The sequence below is a fragment of the Amaranthus tricolor genome, chromosome 15, assembly GCF_026212465.1.
Source record: "Amaranthus tricolor cultivar Red isolate AtriRed21 chromosome 15, ASM2621246v1, whole genome shotgun sequence".
Classification (NCBI taxonomy): Eukaryota; Viridiplantae; Streptophyta; class Magnoliopsida; order Caryophyllales; family Amaranthaceae; genus Amaranthus; species Amaranthus tricolor.
The window spans coordinates 7,155,009-7,176,411 of record NC_080061.1 but is presented as its reverse complement, the minus strand read 5'-3'; the positions used below and the strand labels follow the sequence as shown (position 1 = coordinate 7,176,411).

At 32.3% G+C, this 21,403-nt stretch overlaps 2 protein-coding genes across 3 annotated transcripts; one reads left to right on the top strand and one right to left on the bottom strand.

Moving 5' to 3' along the window:
• The first annotated feature begins 2,225 nt into the window (after positions 1-2,225).
• LOC130801569 (probable serine/threonine-protein kinase PBL17) lies at positions 2,226-10,042 on the top strand. 2 transcript variants are annotated; one of them, XM_057665438.1, is made up of 6 exons: positions 2,226-2,805; positions 5,052-5,392; positions 6,107-6,242; positions 8,672-8,808; positions 8,949-9,072; positions 9,201-10,042. In XM_057665438.1, exons 1-6 carry the CDS (start codon positions 2,616-2,618, stop codon positions 9,749-9,751), a joined length of 1,479 nt encoding a protein of 492 aa, XP_057521421.1. In that variant the 5' UTR covers positions 2,226-2,615; the 3' UTR covers positions 9,752-10,042. The 2 variants fall into 2 exon arrangements, with proteins under 2 accessions (XP_057521421.1, XP_057521420.1); XM_057665437.1 differs by having other exon boundaries at positions 5,028-5,392.
• Positions 10,043-11,354: 1,312 nt separating this feature from the next.
• LOC130801728 (TORTIFOLIA1-like protein 2) lies at positions 11,355-18,103 on the bottom strand. Its single transcript, XM_057665611.1, has 7 exons — positions 17,978-18,103; positions 16,509-17,318; positions 15,901-16,095; positions 15,717-15,819; positions 13,396-14,060; positions 12,145-12,858; positions 11,355-12,055 (listed from the first exon to the last, which is right to left on the bottom strand). The coding sequence occupies exons 2-7, from the start codon at positions 17,160-17,162 to the stop codon at positions 11,885-11,887; spliced, it is 2,502 nt and encodes an 833-aa protein (XP_057521594.1). The 5' UTR covers positions 17,163-17,318; positions 17,978-18,103; the 3' UTR covers positions 11,355-11,884.
• Positions 18,104-21,403: the final 3,300 nt, after the last annotated feature.

Genomic DNA, 21,403 nt, shown 5'->3' with positions numbered 1-21,403 from the left:
GTATAAAAACTAATGCAAACATTAACCCACCATGATTTAAGGTGGTTCACCATTAATGACATGCACCATCTAAGTTAGTGTATTCATTATGTGTTTAAAAGATATAAGAGCTAAAAGCTCAATACAACTTGAAGGAATTACATTAATATAATGGAGATACATGAGTGTTTGTGAGAGAATTAACATTACCGAAGAATTATGAATATGGTAAGAATAGAGTATGGAAGGCTCAAGCGTATTGCATTGCTCTGCTCTACACTCACTAAATACATCACGTAAAACAACAAGTGTTGAAAAAGGCTAGAGCCCCTGCTCGTTCGAGCATAGTCTTCGCTCGTCCGAGAAGGTGGTATAGAGCAGCTTTAGGCTCCTGTTCTGATCTTTCCACGTGATCTTTTTGTTCCCTCTTCCCACAGGATCTTCTAGTTGTTGTGTTGTGTACTGCTCCCTCCAATTCACTAGTAATGTCTCATTTGCTTTTTGTATACTATTTATCTTTTACTCTTAATTTGTATTTTATTATTAATCTATAAGTTAAAACATAGTTAAGTTGGGTCTTATTTGATTCGTCTCAATGCAATGATTATTCATATCAATTTTCCGTAATTTTTAATTGTGCACAATTAGAGATATTAAGGATTGAATAAGTGCATTGGATAAAGTGTATAAAGTAAATGAGACATTAATAGTGAGTTGAAGGGAGTATTTTTTTGAAAGCACTCCACTTACTTGTTCCTTGCACACTAAGTGTGTGTACTATTTCCAAGTCGTGGAGCATCCTTTACCATTTAAGATAATCTCAAGGTCTTGCATAAGGTTTGTTACACCTATCTTTGAGTCCAAAATCCTTTAAAATTCGAATGTCATGTAAAACCATGACTAACAGTAACAAAACTCAAGTCACTCTCTTTCGATACAATGGGCCCGCCTCATATACTTTGTCATGTGGATGCCGGATATTTGATTTTAATCATTGAATATGTTCTTGTTGTAATCTCATATGTTCTTGTTCTTATTCTTGTTGAATATGCCGAATACTTTATCACTATTAAGGGCAAAATTGTCTAAATTTAAGAGCCATTTAATGACATTGGGGCAATGAAATATTATACTCATACCAATTTATAAACTAAAGAGTCATTTAAATTCTCATAATCTACCCTCATTCTTTACGTTGTTGAAATCCCATCCTAGAAAATAGTATTCCAAAAACAATGTTAACTAATAGATTTGGAATTGCAATAAAATTGTACCGTTGTATTTGATCAAAATTTTGTTGGTTAGTGTTCCTGTTTTGGATAGCATGGGTGATGGGTCCAATTACAATATCAAGCTTCTCTAATTTTTTAAGTAAGATAAAATGACCTTAAAAAAAACTCATAAACTTAAAGTTTTATTATTGGACTATTTAACCTAAGTATATGATATGTCTCACGATGAGATCGTCTCATAAAAGAATTTGTGAATTTTTGTAGGCTGAGGTGGAAGGAAAATAAAATGTCGAATTGATTACAAGGTTTTATTGGCTGAAAAAAGTACTAATAAATTCGTTAATAAAATTGTCTTATAAATGGTGATTTATATTTGTTGAAGTGATCTAATGTACTTATACAATCACAAAGTAATTATTTATAATCTTAAACTGATTATTTATAATCTTAAACTGATTATTTATAATTTAAAAATAACCAATTATAATCTTTAAGTGATCACTATCACCTTAAGGTAATCAATAACAATTTTAAAATGATCATCTATAATTTTAAAATAATCAAAGAAATAAATTTGAGTTCATTTCATCGTAAAACGTTCTCATATAAAACTTACTTAAAATACTTCATCCGTTCTAATTTACTTGTAATGTTTGCTTTTTTTTTCACGCAGTTTAATGCACTAATTCAATGCTTATTATCTCTAATTATGTATAATTAAATATTATAAAAAATTTATATTAATAATCTTTGTAATGAGACGAATCAAACAAAATTTCACATGACTATATTATAAGTTTATAACGTATAGATTAAAAACTAATCACATATTAAGAGTGATAAATAAATAGTGTCATTCTTCTAATGTTGCAACTAATTTGAAACGGAGAAAGTATCATTTTGAAGTCATATAAAAGTCGAATTCGATTACAAGATCAGTTAAATATCAGACCGTGGGGTCTATATGAAATAGAATGATACAAAGACCCTATGCATGTATCTTGCTCTCTTGGTTTCCTACATTCCCGTTGCCACCGCTTCTTCCAAAAAAACCATCTGTTAACTTCCTATTTTCCCAATACATTGTGATTCTCCCGTTCGCATTTTAAATCTGTACTACATTTTCCATAAAAGATGAACAAGTCTATTCAATAAACTTATGCTTTTAACCGGCGACTTGCCGGAGCTCCGGCAAATTTTCCAGAAACTTACCAACTTTACCTTTATTACCCTGATCAGATCTACCCCTTTATAGAGTCATTTTAGGATTTTTTTTCAATGGGAAACAAGTAAATACTTTGCATTTTGGGTTTTATTTTTTCTCTTTGATTTGCAATTTAGCACAATCTGAGTACTTTTGATTTTATTTTCCTTGTTATAAAGGAAGAATTTATTGTTGTATACATGTCAAAAATTGATGGGAAAATGAAACATGATCAGAAGAAAAGAATTGGTGGGTTTAATTTAATGGGGATGTGTTTTAGTTCTCCAGATTCTCAACAACAATCTTTACAAGAACAACAATATCATCAATTGCCCCACCATTATTATCGTCATCGCCAACAACATCTTCAAGTTTCTCGTAATCCTAGAGGTAGCTACTAACCCATTAAAGTTTAATGCATTTTTATGCATTTTTATCCATTTTTGAAAATTATATTTATTTATTGGGGTTTTATTGTATAGCATTTTGTAAATTTGTGAGAGTTAGTGATTGGATATTCCATCTCTTGATGAAACTAAGATTTTATGAGATTTCTATAGTTTTTCCAAGATGTTTATAGAAATGTTTATGTATGTTGATAAGCATGAGTAGGTTCAGAAAAAAAAAAATTAAGGTCTAACAATTTAAATAAAAAGAAAAAATACATACAACATTTTAGTTAAAGGTATCTTGTGATTTTGATTTTGATAAAAATCTATTTAGAAAAATAAAGTTAAAATACTAGTTAGGTAAAGGGATGTTTGGCGAATGGCCGATAAAGAGCTTGAAAGATTGACTGATTTAACTTTGAACATGTTGCTATGAGCAACTCTTTCAAAAAGATTTTTCATAACAAAAAGTTTTTTTTTAACTTTCAACCAAATAATTTACCGAACATGGACATTGGATGATTTTAAGTTTAAATTGTTCTATAAACTATTTTGCCAAACACTGCCAAAGAATATTATGATATTGGTTTGTAGAAATCTAATGCCAAATCTTCCATCACCTATTAAAGCAATGAGTTTGGTTTGTGCAATCCAATGCCAAATCTATCAAAACTTGTGTCTTGTTCTTCTCTGAGTCCATACACTTTTTTTCAACAATATATGATCTCTAACAAAAGTACTCCTACCTGGTTTAAATGATTCTATATACGTTTTACAATTGAAAGGCGGACATACATTTTACAATTGAAAGGCTGCCGTAACGTTTCTTCAGACCAAGGATGGAAGTCAAATGAACGAAGTAGTTAAGATAGTTTCGGACCAACAAACATCCTCAAAATGAAGAATTCCTTGCAAATGAGTGCATGGAAACTATCTAACTAAATGAAAATTCACCATTACTCACTATCAGACAAAACTAGCTCTTCCAACTTCCAAGTTTCTAGCTTATCAAAACCATAATCAAATAGAGGTTGAAAGAATAAACAAAAAACCATTAAAATAACTCTGATTCACCATCATCTAGTTATTCTATCATCTTATTTTAACAATAGTGCTATGATCATTGAAATAACACAATGTCTTAAGTTTTTAGAATAAACCCTAATTTGCACAAATGTCAATTTAATTTCAATTAAAAGTGTAGATATTCAAAATAACCACGTATAAAATAAGAGTAAGATGAATTAATAAGTAAGCTCTCATATAAATTAAGAGAAATGTTCAAGATATACACCCTCAAAGTAGAAGTGCAATGTCACGTAGGGAGTTGTGGCCTGAATTGTTCTTCCAACTCAGTCAACTTACTCTTTAGGACTATATTTTTCCCTAAAATTTAAGTGATGTCAATTGACATCACTAACCAACCCCTTGCAACCACCCGTCTAAGAAGGTTTTAGATTATATACACTTTTTGGGGTAAAAAATAGGCCGAGGGAAAGGAGAGGGCTAGGGGGTGGGACAACAAGATTCAAACCCAAGACCTTGTGCGGAAAAGTGGTACATATTCTAATTGAAACAAAGATTATATAAATTCTGATGTATTGCTATGTTGATAAACTCTTAGGTGTTGTTGGCAGGACCGTGATCCATTCTTGTCTACTTCACTTCCTATTGTGGCACTTTATGAACTATGAAATTGCATATATGGATTATTTATTGCTAATTGCTATATTATTGAAGTTTTAACTTGTGTATTTGTTATGATTGTTAGAGGATAGGTTTTGTACGACAAATTTAGTATGTGGGGTTATTGGTGTATAGTTGAAATGACATGTATGGAGTGTATATTGCTAATTGCTATAGGAGTATTATTCAAGTTTGAAACCTGTGTAGTGGTCCATATTTTTTAGGAAATAGGTATTTATGATCTTTCAGGATCCTTGATGACAAAATTAATGTATGTTTAATTGGTTATTAGTGCATGTTGATATTCAACCATCTATATGTAATATCTTATAGTTATATTTGTGAGATTATTCTCTACCGAAAAAACATCCTATTGTTAGTTTATGATTTGAATGTAATTTCCAAATGTAGAAAAGCGAAATATTGGGTGGGGTCGAAGTACATTATCATATTTGGAGTTTTTAAAACTTCTGTATTCGTTATTATTTACAGAATCTTGTTTAAGTTTTTCTTTATTTGTTGGTGTTGGTCTTACAGTTGACGGTGGTAATTATCGAGCAGGTCGAATGCCCCCTGTACCAAATCATAGTAAAACTGCTATACATAAAGAGCCATGTAAAGGAGAGAAGCTGGATAATAAGAGCTCAAACTTTTTGTTTACCCCCAAAAATGTGAAAGAACTCCGTCAACATCCTGAATATAGTAATGTTGACATCTTCACGTTTGACGAGATGAAATTGGCGACAAAACACTTCAGACCAGATCTTATCCTTGGGGAAGGTGGTTTTGGAGTTGTTTATAGAGGAGTTATAGATGAGCTTGTGAGGCCAGGATACGAATCGACAGAGGTTGCCATTAAGCAGCTGAATCCAAATGGTTTTCAAGGGGACAAAGAATGGCTGGTACATTCTCTGTACATCTCTTGATTTTGTGATGCTTTATATTCATGAATATGGTTACTATACTTTTAGAGCTGCATGCGCATGAAGTGTTGGTAAGAGTCCTCTCAAGCGCAGAGTAAGTATTGGTTTGGACATGTGATGTAAACTGATTTGAGCTTAGTCGTTATCTATGTTTAACTATACTCCTAGTTTATCATGTCAGGCTCAAATAAAATTTAGGTACTTAAGAGATTGCTTCACCTATTTGGGGTCACACACATTCCACTCATTACATTGCCCATATACCATTAGGTTACTCCCACCTAAGTGGGGTGGGAGTTGGGGGGTTAGATGTACTTAACCTTACCCTTTTAGTGATAATAAAGAGGTTATTCCCGATTTTCCTTTAGTAGCAGACATCATATGCAACTCACTTAAATAAAAAGTGCGCATTAATAAACTAGTCTTTTTTTATGTAGTTCGAAAAATTTTGGCCCTATCAAAATAAGAGACAAAGCTTCACCTATTTTGGGTATTTGACAATAATGACTTGGGGCCTTAACTTGGATATTGGAAGGACTTTATGTAGGCCTTTTGGTGTAATATTTTTGTCCTAGAAACTTAACCCACTAACACCCAAGTAACATCATATGGATCCTTATTTGTTTTTCTTAGGACATGAGTTGTGCTTTTAGCATTTAAATGCTTACAATGGTTATATGTTTAATTTTACAGACTGAAGTTAGCTACCTAGGACAACTTAGCCACCCGAACCTTGTAAAGCTGATTGGGTACTGTTGTGAAGATGAGCATAGGCTACTGGTTTACGAATATATGGCATCCGGATGCCTGGAGAAACATCTGTTTCGCAGTAAGTATCGATTCAAATACTGCCAAGTCATTATGTTGCTGCATTTCAATCTACTTGTTTGAATGTGAATATCATGGTATTAAATAATTGTGTGTTGAAACTGATGAATTTCTGTTTTCCTCGTGTGGTGTAGCAAACTCTTAAGACTCGTCATAAATTTTCCCGCTAGAAGGTTGTTCACTAGAAAACTGTGATGAATTGGGTCAAAGGGTCCAAGGGCATTATCGACATTTCACTTTAAATTAGTCTTGGTATTTTGTGATTAGATTAGTTGTTATTATTTTGTAGTCTCTTGAGTCTTGGGGCTTAGGCTATATATAGAGCCGCCCTTGTAATAATTGATTAGCTTTTTGAATATTAATAAGAAGGAATTGGTCTTTTTGCAGTTAGTAGACAGACTCAAAGTGTCCATACTATCTAGTCTTGGGTCGGGTCTTGGCCGTTGTATTACAAAAACCAAAATGATACAAAGTGTGAATTTTTTAGAAGAAAAAGAGGAAAGGGTTTACATAAAAAAATAAAAAAGTAGTGTTCGACCATTTAAGTGGGATATTTTTGCCATCACCAACCATAATGAGAATTAATGTGATGTCAATTAAACATGAATGAAGATATAACTTAATCATTTATTAGTAGCTAATAAGTTGTGCTTGTATCTAATGCCAATTTAGGTGCCAAGTCATTTGAGATAGCCATTATTTGCCTCACATATTGATTGTATAACCACAACAATTGTAATGAAGGTGTACCATGATGTTTTGGTATTATAAAAAAAATTGATATTTGATATTAATACTTATATTTTGAGCTCTACATCCTCATAAGTTACAATAACATTAAGAAAATATGTTGATGATAGATAGAGAGAATACAAAACATTAAGAACAAGATAAAAAGATATGGTTAGAGAGCAACCGTAAAAAAGTATTGGCAACATGAAAAATAAAATTCCAGGTCATAAGTTTGGACCGATACCATATTGAAATAATGAAATCTTTTATTGTAAGCATTTTTCGCCATGACCCATCTTTTATGTTGAACAAGTACATGATGGGAAGACTTCTTGTATCCTTTAAAATAAAATCTTAAAAAGTCAGTTCAATTATTTAAAAACACATCAACAATTCAACTATTGAATGTCTTATTACTACCAACCTTGCAGGGCCGGCTATTAGGGGGAGCAGAATGAGCTACCGCTCAGGGCCCCGATTTATAGAGGGCCTCATATTTTTGCTATATGGTTAAAATTGAAATGAGGGCTTTTTGTGTATTGTGTAGCAAAATTAAATGGATAGGGAGAGTATTAAACATTAATGTATTCAAAATTAAATCTAATTTTTTTAAAAGATAATTATATGAATTGGTATTATCAGCTTGTATTGAATGATTAGGATATACTAGTATAAATTATTATAGATGAGCAATATAATCTCTCTTAATAATTTTTAATTTACTACTTTTATTATTAGTTCAATTAAGATAATGATAATAGTGGTTTAAACTTTAAACTTAAAAAGAATGGCTATTTGAATTTATGATTAATATTTGTTGGTTCCATGTAATCATGAAATTTAGCATTATTTTAATATATTGATAAAAAATTATTGTATTAACTAAAGTATTGATAAACAAATTTACAAATACCAAAATGTAATAGAACGTAATTTTAGATTTTAGGGGCCCATAATTTATATTTTGCTCATGGCCTTTGAAATGTCGGAGACGGCCCTGCAACCTTGCCTAGGTAAAAAGCGCCCTCATCACCATATTGCAACCAATATTGTAATAGTTTTTGAGCTTATCGCATCTGAGATACAAGCCAAGACATGCAATCCATCTGAACGTAACTGAAACACTAATTTGTGCTTTGGGTAGGAGCCTATGAGTGACTTAAATGGCATTGATGGTGATGGAATGGAATATTGTAGTCAAAAAACTAATGCTACAATAACAATAATGCCAAAGCCTTAGTTTTTTGGGATTAGCTACAAAAACCTAATGCTAATATTATCAAAAAGAAAAGAAGAAATTAACAAGATATGCATATGAATTAACTTTCTTATGGTTTTAAACATGAGTGTCCCTTATTATGGAGCCAAAGATTTATAGTTATTTACTTTTGGAATATTATGGACTAAATCATGTGCACCTCTTATTTATGTGAAGTTACATATGATATTTGGTTCGAAGGGTCACTCGAAAACAACTTTTTTGTTATCACTAACAAGGGTAAGGTTGTGTACGTTGGATCCCAACAATCCTCACCCTAGGTGGAAGCCACTTAATGGCATTGGGGTACCGAAATGGTGTTGTCGTTGATGGTTCTAGACAAGATCAATCGGCATTTCTATAAAAGTATATTTAGCGAAACACAATTTTTTAATTGTTGCAAGCATATTGTACTGATTTAGTATTTTTGTTGTTGCAAGGAATGTCTGCTACTCTCACGTGGTTGAGACGAATAAAAGTTGCTCTAGATGCTGCGAAAGGTCTTGCTTTTCTTCATGGCTTGGAACGACAAATCATATATCGTGATTTTAAGACTTCAAATATCTTGCTCGATTCGGTTAGTTATCCCTTGCCTTATATGATCAATCCCACATTACAGTTTTTAAAGTAGTTTTAGAACAATTGCACAAAAGAACCATATGTTTGGAATCAGCGAAGCAAGCAAGAACATTGCTGAATCTCCGTTACAATTTACAGAATTTTAACGCAAAACTTTCCGATTTTGGACTTGCAAAGGAAGGACCTATGGGAGACCAAACTCATGTGTCCACGCGTGTTATGGGCACTTATGGGTATGCAGCTCCAGAATATGTGATGACTGGTAAGGCTTCCAACTTACACTAAATTGACATTGTAACATTATACATTCCTGATTTTCTGAGATGATTTGTTTGTGAAAGCCTATGTATTTCGACACGTTCAATGTAATGTTTCTTATTTTCCTATTAGGGCATTTAACGGCTAGAAGTGATGTATATGGTTTTGGAGTGGTTTTGCTCGAGATGCTAATAGGAAGAAGAGCATTTGACAAGAGTAGACCAAGCAGAGAACATAATCTAGTCGAATGGTGCCGCCCGCTTTTGAACAATAACAAGAAACTTCTTCGAATCTTGGATTTAAGAATTGATGGACAATACTCGGTCAAGACTATGATGAAAGTGGCAAACCTCGGACACCTATGTCTAAGCCAAAACCCGAAAGGAAGGCCGTCAATGAGTCATGTAGTTGAAGTTCTAGAAGCTGCTTATGAAGCGGAGCAAAAACGGGAAATGTCATTGTTAGCTCAAAACGGAAGTGGAGTTACCCTCTATGAAGCTCCTAAGGCGAACCCCAACACCAGCCTCTCGGTAGAGAAGACAATTGAGACCGAAGATGAAAGAGTTGTTGTCCCACATCGAAGGAGAGAAGGAAGAGGCAGAAGTGAGCATGATATTTTTGGCAAACATTCACCTGAAATCGGGTTTCGTAATAGATCATATAGAGATCAGACTACAAAATGAACGTTTTAAGGCGCTACAAAGTAGTGTTTATCATGTTCTGCGTCGATTTTGTTCTTTCATTATGTGTGAATTGTGAACCTTACTCTACCCTTGTGGAAGAGTGTCGCGGGTAATTCTTTTCGGTACATCAGATAATGACGATCTAAGTGTTGTATTAGAAAGAAGTGAGTAGTAGCTTATTTACCGAGCCTCCTGCATCAGCAGGGGAGTAACCATTATGAATGTGTATATAGACATTGATTAATATGAAGTCTTTTGGTATTTGATCTGTCATTAATTTATATTGTATAATGTATCATGTATGCCCGAGTTGTTTTTGCGAGGGACCGTCTTTCGGTGAGATGACCTTAAACAAAGAGCTTATATTCTCATAATACGTACGAGATGAACTAAATAACTCATGTATGAGATGCGTTTCTCAGTGAGATGGTCTCATAAAACAATTTGTGATTCATTATTGTTTCTTAGTAATTCCTTCAAAGCAATTATTTATTATCCGTCAACCATATTAACAATTAGTCAAAGTCAACAGTCACATTCAAAATAACCCATAAATGTCAAACATAGTAGAAATTAACTCATTTAGAGCATTTACGTGACCTTTTCATCTATGCAACAACATTTTATTTTTCCAATGTTCTTAAATGACTCTTAGGATTTGGAAGGGTCAGTTGTACGCAACTTATTCTTATTAACAATAAAACTAAAAGATTTGTTATTTTTGGTTAACCCTTGATAGCTATGCATTGAAAATTAGTTAAATAGAAACCCTCTACAAGAACAAGTCTATTTCGATGCCAGTTGCACACTACCTACCCAAAATTAACAGGTATTTTGTGAGTCTTTGCCCTTAATATTGTAATTTTTAAATATATTTCCCACTTTGCATTCATGGGAAATTTATTTCCCATTATACCGTCCATCTAGCACGATACAAAAAATAAATATTTTTGTATGTTCTAGATCAAAAGACTATTTCAACTGACGATTTGGTATTAGGTTTTAAGCAAACTGCTATCTGAGATGGCGATTTAATTCAAACTATAATTTTGAGAAAAACTTAAAAAAAAAAAAAAAAAAAACCTAAGGGTAAACTACCATCTAATATGGCAGTTTATTTTAATTTAAAATTTTTAATAAAAAATAATTAGAGATTACGTCTTCCGTGGAATCATATGGACCAATGCAGTACTGACTTATTTAAATTCATTGGCAAGACGCCAAATCATTGATAGCACGGGAGCGCAGTTGGTAGGGAGGCTGTAAGGGTTGATCTTCCTTAAAGCTCGCGTGTATGAGTTTGTAGGAGAGCAAAGGCATTTAATTTTCAAATTTTTAATTCCATTGATTTACAATCGAAACCGCTATCTCAAATAGCGGTTTTCTCTTGTACACAAACTGTTACCTGAGTTAGCTGTTTGTTATTGAAATTTTTTGTTTTTAAATATTATGTTATGTGGACGGTATGGTAGAAAATATATTTCTCTGTTATATAAAGTGGGAATTATTTTATAAAAAACCAATATTTTGGGAATAGACTCTATTTTGTCTTGAAAACGTAGACAGAAATCAGATAAAGCACTCACTGACTGTAACATCAGTATTGAAGGTAAAGTTGTCCAATTGGGTCAAAAAAACATAACCCAAGCTGAAAAATCATACTCAGAACACAAGGACATTACAATGGAAGCTTCCTATTTAAAGTGGAATAAAAATGCAAGTAAAACTGATAGTAGTAACAAATTTACAAATAAAAAGAGACGATGACCGGATAAACATTACAACAGATTTCTTACAAAAGTGCGATCGCCTTCAGTAATATCTTTAACGGCCTGATAAGATGGAAAAGCACCGGCTAATGAGGAACAAGATTCAGCACATTAGGCTGCCTATCTGAAAAAGAAACTGGGTGTTCGAGCGTACAAAAACCTTGCTATTGAAGGTTATAGCATTTGTTTATGAGTTTAACACAGAACACAGTGAAAAAGCATTACAATGCCCCGATGCCACTAAATTATCTGAGTGTGAAATCACCATAAAATAATATGCCATAAAGTCTGCTAGCAGACGTAACAGCTAGGCTAGCTCACAAAATGGTTAAATCGACAGCGTAGTGTATGTGAAAACAGCAGTCTAACCCCAGATTTGTTGCAATTTCATAGCCAGTTGGGCGACCATTCTTCTTTTTGTAGGATGAGTAACTTGTACATCCAATGCTTCCTGCACTGCTGATAGAATTTCTCTCCTTACCTTAAGAGATAGAGGAATATAATTTGCTCCATGAATTGCACTCATATCTACTATCTGCGATAATCAAAATGTTAGCAGTTATTTCTCAACGGAAAAGAGCAATTATCAAACAAAAATTAGGATTAAAAAGAAATGACAGTTACCTGTTGCAACCAAGGAATTATAGATTCGACAATTCTATGTTCCAACACACAAGATGCTAAAGCGGTAAATAGATTGCTGATAGTTTCATTCGATAAACTATCTAGCACGGGTCCAGTTCCGTCAATGAGCTTAATAAGAAGTAGCTGATCGCCTGAATATAGGGCTTCTCTATAGGCAGAATCAAGGTCACTATCGCACAAAAGATCCTTGACATGTTTCCAAATGCCATTTTCATTCACTTTTCCTTTCTGCTGAGTATGACCTTGGGAAGTTGAAGAATCGACCCAATCAGTTTGTCTACGTTGACAGTAGTTCATGTTCTGCGCATCATGCCCTGTACTTTTTTTAGGTCCATTTCCTATAAAATTCCTGTTTACCATTGACAATGGTCGTCTCCGAGAGTCCAGATATGGGCTAATAGAATTGCTCTTATTTCTGATCACTACTTCTTTTCCCTCCGAAGCATCCTTGTTCCTTGAAGACCGTGCAGAAGAATTTCTGTCCTGCATGTCTATTGATGGCCTAGGAGTAGAAGTGTTGGAAATTCCAGGAGAAGCAGCACTCCGGCAATTTTCAGTGTATCTAATACTTGTATGATCATTACATTTTCCTATATGAACAACGTCGTGTGCTAATTTGTCAACAGCTTGCTCAAGATTGGAAACCTTCGACTGAATTACAGACAACGTTTCCATGGTGCTCATTGAGAATCCCTATTAGAAAACAAAGCAGTTTGAAATGCATGCTTAATACTTGAAAGAATACACAACAGAAAATAACCATGACTAGATGTTCTAAAATTTTGGTCATGTTGGTAGGAAATAGGAATGGATAAAATAAAGATTGAGTTCAATACTTAATGTGTAAATCACACCCGAGTCAGAATTCGGTCGAAAGGGGAAAACACAAACTTTTTTCTGCATTGCAGAGATGCAACAATTTTTGTAGATTACTGAGTTGGAGGATGATCAATAAGAGTTCCACTTTTCTTTTCAACGTCTACTGTCCTTATCATAAAGACTTTTATCAGATGTTTGCTTTTAGGGGGCCTAGGGCTCAGAGTTGTTGCAGAAGTCAAAAGTCCATTTTCAATCCTACAACATGATAAACACTTATATACACTTCTAATTCGGGACAATGGCAGAACAAAGAACGTACTTTAACCACCTTTGTAAGAGGGGAACAAGGGGAGGAGCGAATGAGGGAAGAGAAGCTTAAAGATGTAGATAAATAGTACATCTAACAATTACCTGAAAGAGATCCATCAATCTTGACTGCTTCTTTTCTATTTCCAAAAGCTGTTTTTGGATTGAACTAATCTCATTTTCTGTCTGGGAACAATGCACAGAATGGCACTCTTCAACTTCAGTTATAGTAGAATCAAGACTTCTACGATCTTCTAACTTTGACTTGTATGACTTTTTTCCAGTTTCATTATCATTGTTTCCCACTGCAAACATTTTATCTGTTCTTGTTGACTTCATGATATCACCTCTACCAGAATTGTAATGAAAAGCTGACATAATCTTGTTAGCATAATTATCTGAGACATAGTTAGAAGCGGATGAATACTCTTGCTTATCGTCACTTGTATCATAATCATTTCCCCTATTTTGAATACTTATGACATCAGCCGTTATTGTTTCTTGTATCTTGCAAGCTGAGCTACTCTCAGATTCATCATTGTGAAGATATCGTGGAATAGCAGGGCACTTTTTTGCAACAGCAACATCTATATGCCACTCACAATCATTAGACTTGCCTGATCTCTCGGCAAAATTAGGACTTCTGTTTCTTGTTGATACTGTAGCTCCGTTCCTGACAACATTGGTCTTCGATTCTTTATGGGCAATATCTTTCCACACAGAGCTACCAGCAGAAACTATATCCCCATAGTCATCTCCACTTAAACTATCTGCAAAATGTTAAATTATGCCTTAGATTGTGCTTGGTATGAACCATACTAGTGCATATGAACAGTAGCAGAAGTGCATAAGTCCTGGTGAATGATATGGAACTGAACTACACGTTCAGTCAGTCATGCACCAGCAAGTACATTACAAAAAAGTAAACATAGAAATAACAGACCAGTGAAGCGGACCATTTGCAAATTTCTCTTCAGTAATTAGTACATTGCCACAAGCGACCAAACCTAATTCATCACATAAGGCAGAGATCATAACCCCCAGGCCTCAGATGGAACATAATATGACAGGTAGAGATTCTTTTGCAGAGGACCAACTAAACAACCGTTTGGTGCAAACAAAGAAGGCCAAAGGAAAAGTGATCAAAGGATATGAGTCGAACATAAGGGCACGATGACCAATATTAATGTCCCTATATTAAGGTCCTAACTTGCACAACGCAATAAGGCATCACTGGTTTTGTGTTTGAGGGAGCATACTATGATCAGACAACTTCACACTAGGATGGACATTACGCTTGGCCAAAGACAAGTGTTGGCTGCTGCCATGTGAATCACTTTGAAGCACATCAGCAATATTTCAGAAAACTAGAGGATGTAAAAAAGTAGTAAGGTTATGGCCAGATTTTTCGAGTCACAAAGGCAAATTCACATTAGCTTTTTTCCACCTAACAGGGTGATTAGGTTTTAAATATGTTCATTATAAGGTGCACTTGCTGTAAACAAGTGGAAAGTTCAATCCATGTGGCTAAAGAAAAAAAATTGGCAATGTACCCTCTAATTTGTAGGTCTGTAAACTTGTGTTTTGGCTCCTAATGTAAAAAAATATAGGTCAGCGTTGTAGGAGTAAATTTTTCAGCTCCGTAATCCTTAGCATGGTTTCACAATTTTTTGCTCTTTCCGTCGATTCATTCTCTGCTATGCAGGGATATCCTTTTATTAAGCATCTTTTCCTTACCTTTTTAACTTATACTTCATGAAGCAAGTATAAAGTGACCCCACGAGAATAGAAGAGTAGTGAGTTGGTGATTGATAGGTTTGAAAGTAAATCTAGATCTAGATCATGTACAGTAAATTCAAAAGTATTAAGTAAGCCTTAACTCCCTTGCAGCATCCTATTCTGCTAAACTATCCTTTTGTAAATTATCCATATTTCTCTATTATCACAGACAGACTCCTAAAAGCAATTTTTCGAGGGAAATACATTTGATATGCTCATTCAACCATGGTATATCAAGTTTGAAAATCTCAATGGGCACAAAAAAAAAAGTATTATAAGAAAAACATAAAAAGAAATAAAGCATCAAACAGGGAACAAATAGTTTAAATTGAGAAAGAAACAAAGATTTATAGAATAAAAAGCAATATTAGTATGTTATAGATAAACTCCACCACGAACCATAATTTTCTGTCCAACATTGAGGGAACAATTAGTTCTTCACTCAAAAACTATCTTCTTTATCTAAGCCCTTAGGACAATGCCCTCAAGCTTAAAAAATTAATATAAATATTTTTTCTTATTTTACTAGAGGAAGACCATTAAATCAAAAATAAAGCACAAGAATGAATGCGATCAAGTTAGTTCATTAACCCAAAAATTCAAAGGCACATCCATTATTCTACAAGATACAGCCTTAACATCCAAACCTTTAATAGCAGACACCATATCTGAAGGTTCAGGCACATTCTTCCTTTCAATACTTCTCCAGCAATGAAGAGCCTGCAATATTGTTTCTCGGACAGGTTTCACCTGCATTTCAAAAGAAAGACATGTTAACAACAATTTTTTCTGATTTATGATTATTATATGAGAAAGGATATTAGCATCAACCTTATCAAAGCGGCATGACTCAAGTGCTTGAATGCAGGAAGCCATAAAAGGTGCCAAGAAGGGGCCCCCACTTGAAGCTATCTCTCCCAATGCTAATGACGCAGCTTTACGAGTTGTCCAGTCATTATCTTTAAGAGCTTCTTGGATGCTACAAATGGCAGTAGATAAAGCACTATGTGACAGAGCACCTCCCGCCTAGAGAAGTAGAACATAATTGTAATGTAGTCACAACTCACAAGAGGATAGTGAATGGCAATAAAATTCTACTGACGAATTTCAATAACGTGCAGTTCTTCTTTAAGATATAAAAGGATTTTCGGCTAACTTCTTGTGGCTACTGATATAGAGACATCTACGAAAATCACACTCTACAATACCAAGAGAATGTTCACATGAACAATACCAATGAACAAAATTGATGAAACATGAAGTTTTACACAGAAAAAAAAAAGGTATGCTGTAAGCTTTTGACTGCCAAATATTCACATCTTTGGCACACATACATCCCCCCAAGAAAGGCATGCATGGTGATAAAGAGCATGGTAAAACACACTAAAAGGCAAAAAAATATGATGAAATAGTATGTATAACTAGGAACAAAAATGAACCTGAATGAGACTTTTGTTCAATTCAATCATTGAAGGTTTAGCCTTGTAATGTGGATTCTTGAGCAACTTCATGGTGCGAGCCAACATCTTTTGCAAGATTGAAATAGGAGGATCATTCATGTTGTCAATCACTCTTGCAAGGCACATTGCAGCACCTGCCTGAATCTGCTTATTCTGATCACCTAAGGCCTCAAAAAAGGGTCTCACTAACAAGACAAATATATCATCACTGTCTACTGAATTGTTTCCAAATTCTGATGCAAAAACACCCATTGTCTCCACACAAGCAACCCTGACAACAGTGTCTTGATCTTTGAGTCGTTTTGATATTGAAGTAACCATCTTTGCCAAGTGCGGCCCTACAAGATCCCCTTGCATTTTCACTAATACACCCATCATCCTCACACACTCCTTGCGAACTGCACTTTTCTGCTCCGAATCAGAATCCAATATGCAAGACAAAAATGGGACAATTTCATCAGGGCTTAAACATTCAGCTATTTTTTCAAGCTCCTGAACTCCAATTTGGTAAGTATCACGGTCTGCAATCTTATTTATAGCAAAAACTACTCGACGCTTGAGTTCATACACAATTTGCTGTGGATTAACCACCTTTCTCGTACCTTTCATTTTCTGTTCAGTTCTTCTCTTCATTTCTTTTCGATTTCTTTCACAAACCTCAATATTTCCGAGTCTAGAGACTTGAAATCAAACCATATTTTAGAGGAAAAAATGCACCTCCATCCTCCAAGCACCATCCAATTACAAATCAATGAAAAACTGTAGCTCCCACAATAACCATATTTTGAACTGCAAAAAATCAAAACTATTAAAATACTGAATCACAATCTACGAATAAATGTAGCTCCCAAAACGTTGCTTCACTCCCATCAACTAATGTCCTTCACCTACAATCAAACATGCTTAACATTGCAATTGATTGAAGCTCATATAGTAATGAATATGTTATAATTGCTCATCCCAAAATCTATCATTACAATACAGATTCAAATTGAAACACTCACTAGCCGATTAAACCAACACAAGTCCAAAATAAAGAAATTTGTCGAGCATATCCCCCATTTTCATTCGTCGAGCAAGAGCTAGGCTGGACTATTTCTAGGTTTGATGCATCATTCAAACTATACCAAGCTAGCTAGATGTTATTACAAAGTTATAAGTAGGTATATTGTGAATTGATCGGAGCAGTACCGAATATGAAAAATGCAAAAAAAAAACCTACTAATTTCAAACTCTAAATGCTGAACCTAGAAAAATAAAATATAATCCACAGAAGAAATTTTCTTACACAAAAAATTGTTCAATCATTGAATATATAAATTTTAAACCAAATGTCCACAAACTAAGCACAATATAGAGTGAAATTTCTGTGTTAAACAGCGTGAATATAAGGAAAAGAAACCATCCGAAAATGGAAGCAAAGCCAGAACAGAAAAAAAGAGACTTACATGCATTGATTGTAACAATGGTGTGATAATCTCCATAGTTGACGAGCTCGAAGCTCGTGTAGAGGTTGAATAGAGAAAAACAATTAAGAAAACGTTGGAATGTGTTAGTTTGAATATTTGAATTGTGAAGAATTCAAATATTGATATTGATATTATTATATACTTCTATAACGTTAAATTAATAATGATTTAGTCTCTTACACTGAAAAAACAACAGTTGGTAAATACAGTGTACTATCCACTCTTTAATTTTCATTTACCGATTTATTTTTTTAATATTGTTGTCAGATATATTATAATTTATATGTGATGTTCAGATTATCTTAAAATAAAAAATTTTTATGCTAATAGATTATATTATTAGTTTTTTTAACAAATGTATAAAATCATCGTCATATTCAATAGAAATTATAGTCATATCTGAGAAGGGAACCAAAAAATTACACATTTATGTTTACTTTTTCGTTTGATGTATATATTTTTTAAGTTTTTTTTATAAAACACTTAATTTTTTGCATTAGTGAGTAGTTTTATTGTTGGGATAAGTTATCTCACATCGATAAATTGAAAATGGTGTGCACGCTTTATAAGCTATTAGAAACCTTCTTCCCATTGTCATATGGTTTTGGGATGGTATATATCTCCTTGGCTTATGAAGTATGTGCATGTGCGTCCTCCTGTTAATATGCTGGCACTCACAATAAGTCAAGCCTAATTTAACATTTATCTTACTATAAAAAAGACGAGAATCGAACTCAAAAATATTTTGTGAAAAGTGGTGAAATAGTTAAAAGGTTAAAAGAAAACGAAAAAAATAGGGAATCTGAGAGTAAGAGTCAGAAAGATGTTGAAGAAGGGGAGGACACACATGAGAAATAAATGGAAATTCGTGGAAAGTAAAAAAAATTTATTGGTCATTTTGGCGCTCTTTCATGTTTTTGAATTTAGAGAACTACTCCTAATTCATTTGTATTTGTCAATTATATTATGAAACCATATTATCATATATATTTCTTTTAATAAAAATCATATTATAATATCATATCATATATATCATACATATTAATAGAAATGCTAGAAAATGATAAATGTCATTCTTAATGAGCCTTAACAAATAGAATTATTTTAGTGAATGACTAGATAGATATCCGTGTTATGCACAGAGATTGGAAAAAAAAGTTTTTGATTTGATTTTATACTTGTATAATATTTGTTTTAATGATTGTTTACTTTAAAGATTATATAAAAGGTTATTTGTTAGTATTTAAAGATTATATATATATATATATATATATATATATATATATATATATATATATATATATATATATATATATATATATATAATATATATATATATAGGTAAAATTACCCATTTATTGAATAAAACTCATTTTTTTAGCAAATAGGAATATAAAGTAAATAAGTAACAATGACATGAATTTGCATGTCATTATAATTATGAAGATATAATTATTCTATAATTGGTAAATAATCTTGAAAAAAATTTGCTATATCAAGATAATATTCTCTTTTATTTTGGAAATAATATTAGAAAATAATACCGGTTTACGATTTTAATCGTGTTTCATTTTGCTATATCAAGAAATTATTCTTTTTTACCAAGGTAAAATACTTTGGAAATAATACTGCTAATCAAATCTTCTCGTGCACATTTAATTGAACTATATTAGGAAATGATTTTCACTGGAAATTCACTTGCAACATCAACATAAATATGAGTGGATAAATTTTCGCTGAGAGTCTGACACGTGGCAATTTTGTTTCTTCATTAGTGGTTTTTATAAAAGAATATAAATTTAGCTAAAATATAGTCAAGTGATATCTTATATTTATTTGTTTCATAACCATATTTTTATGAATAAATTTACTTTAAGGTTTTTAATAACTTAATATTTTTTTTATAATAAAGCTTAATTTTTTTGAATAATTAAATAATTTTTTGAATTTTTTAGAAAGAGTCAAAAATATTACAAACTTGATCTCATTTTAAAGATCTTGAATAAATATTACTATTTGGGTAATTATTTTTTAAAAAAATTATTTTAGGTGAAATTACCCATTTATTAAATTAAATTTATTTTTTAATCAAATAGGAATATATAGTAGATAAGTAACAATGACATGAATTCGCATGTCAGTATAATTATGAAGATATAATTATTCTACAGTTGGTAATTAATCTTGAAAAATAATTTGCTATATCAAGACATTATTCTCTTTTATTTTGGAAATAATATTGGAAATAGTATTGGAAAATAATACTAGTTTACAATTTAGTCATGTTTCATTTTGCTATATAAAGACTTTAGAAATAATATTGTTTACCAAATCTTCTTATGCACATTAAATTTTACTATATTAGGAAATGATTTTCACTACAAATTCACCTGTCATGTCAATATAAAAATGAGCGGAAAAATTTTCGTTGAGAGTTTGACACATGTCAGTCCTGTTTCTTCATTAGTAAATTTTATTATTTATTATAGATTTATACATTATAGATTATAGATAGATTAAATAGATAATTGATTACATGGAAATATTTACCTAATTTTATTTTATTTTTTTAATTGGAGCTAAATTTGGTAACATATTTATATAATGTATTTGATATATTTAATTGAATGATAAAGTAAATTCGATAAATAATTCTAAAAAGATTTGTATTTGATTTTTGCGTTTAAAAAATCATGTATTCGATAAATTTAGTCACAATAATATATATACTATCATTATTTTTTTAAGTTATACTTTTATATATTTCATACTCATAAATTTGTGCATTATATGAGTTTCAGTACTAGTTGAGTATAATAGGTTAAAGTATAAAATATTAAAAGAATAAGATATGAGATATAAAGAGCAAAAGTCGTGACCTAATATTCAAAAGTAAAATTGAAATAATTTTATTGATACGGATTAAAATAAAAAATAAGTCAAATTGCAAAACACTTTCTCATCTTTGTGGTTGTGGATCCTCTAGTATTTTCATTGCCAAATTAGAAGTAAACTAGATATTACACATATGAATTATGATGCACAACTTTATTTATTTTATTGGAGTATATCATATTTGTTTGTAAAAATTTCAATATACTTCTATAAATTTCTTCATTGTATTAATATTACATTTCACTTCATAAGTATTACCAATTAAACACAATATGTATATTTAAACCCAAAATCAAGAATATCCGAAAGAATCTACTAATCTCATCAAGAATATCAAACCATCTAATCAACATATACAACAAGTATTCTATCCAACAATCAATGGTTTTCCAAGGTACCTCCTAATTCATACAAGACCTTTAAATCATCCATAATCCTAAAAAATAATAACCACTTTTCACCAATTTCTTAATTTCTAAGTTCATACTTTTTATACTAATCATCAAGATC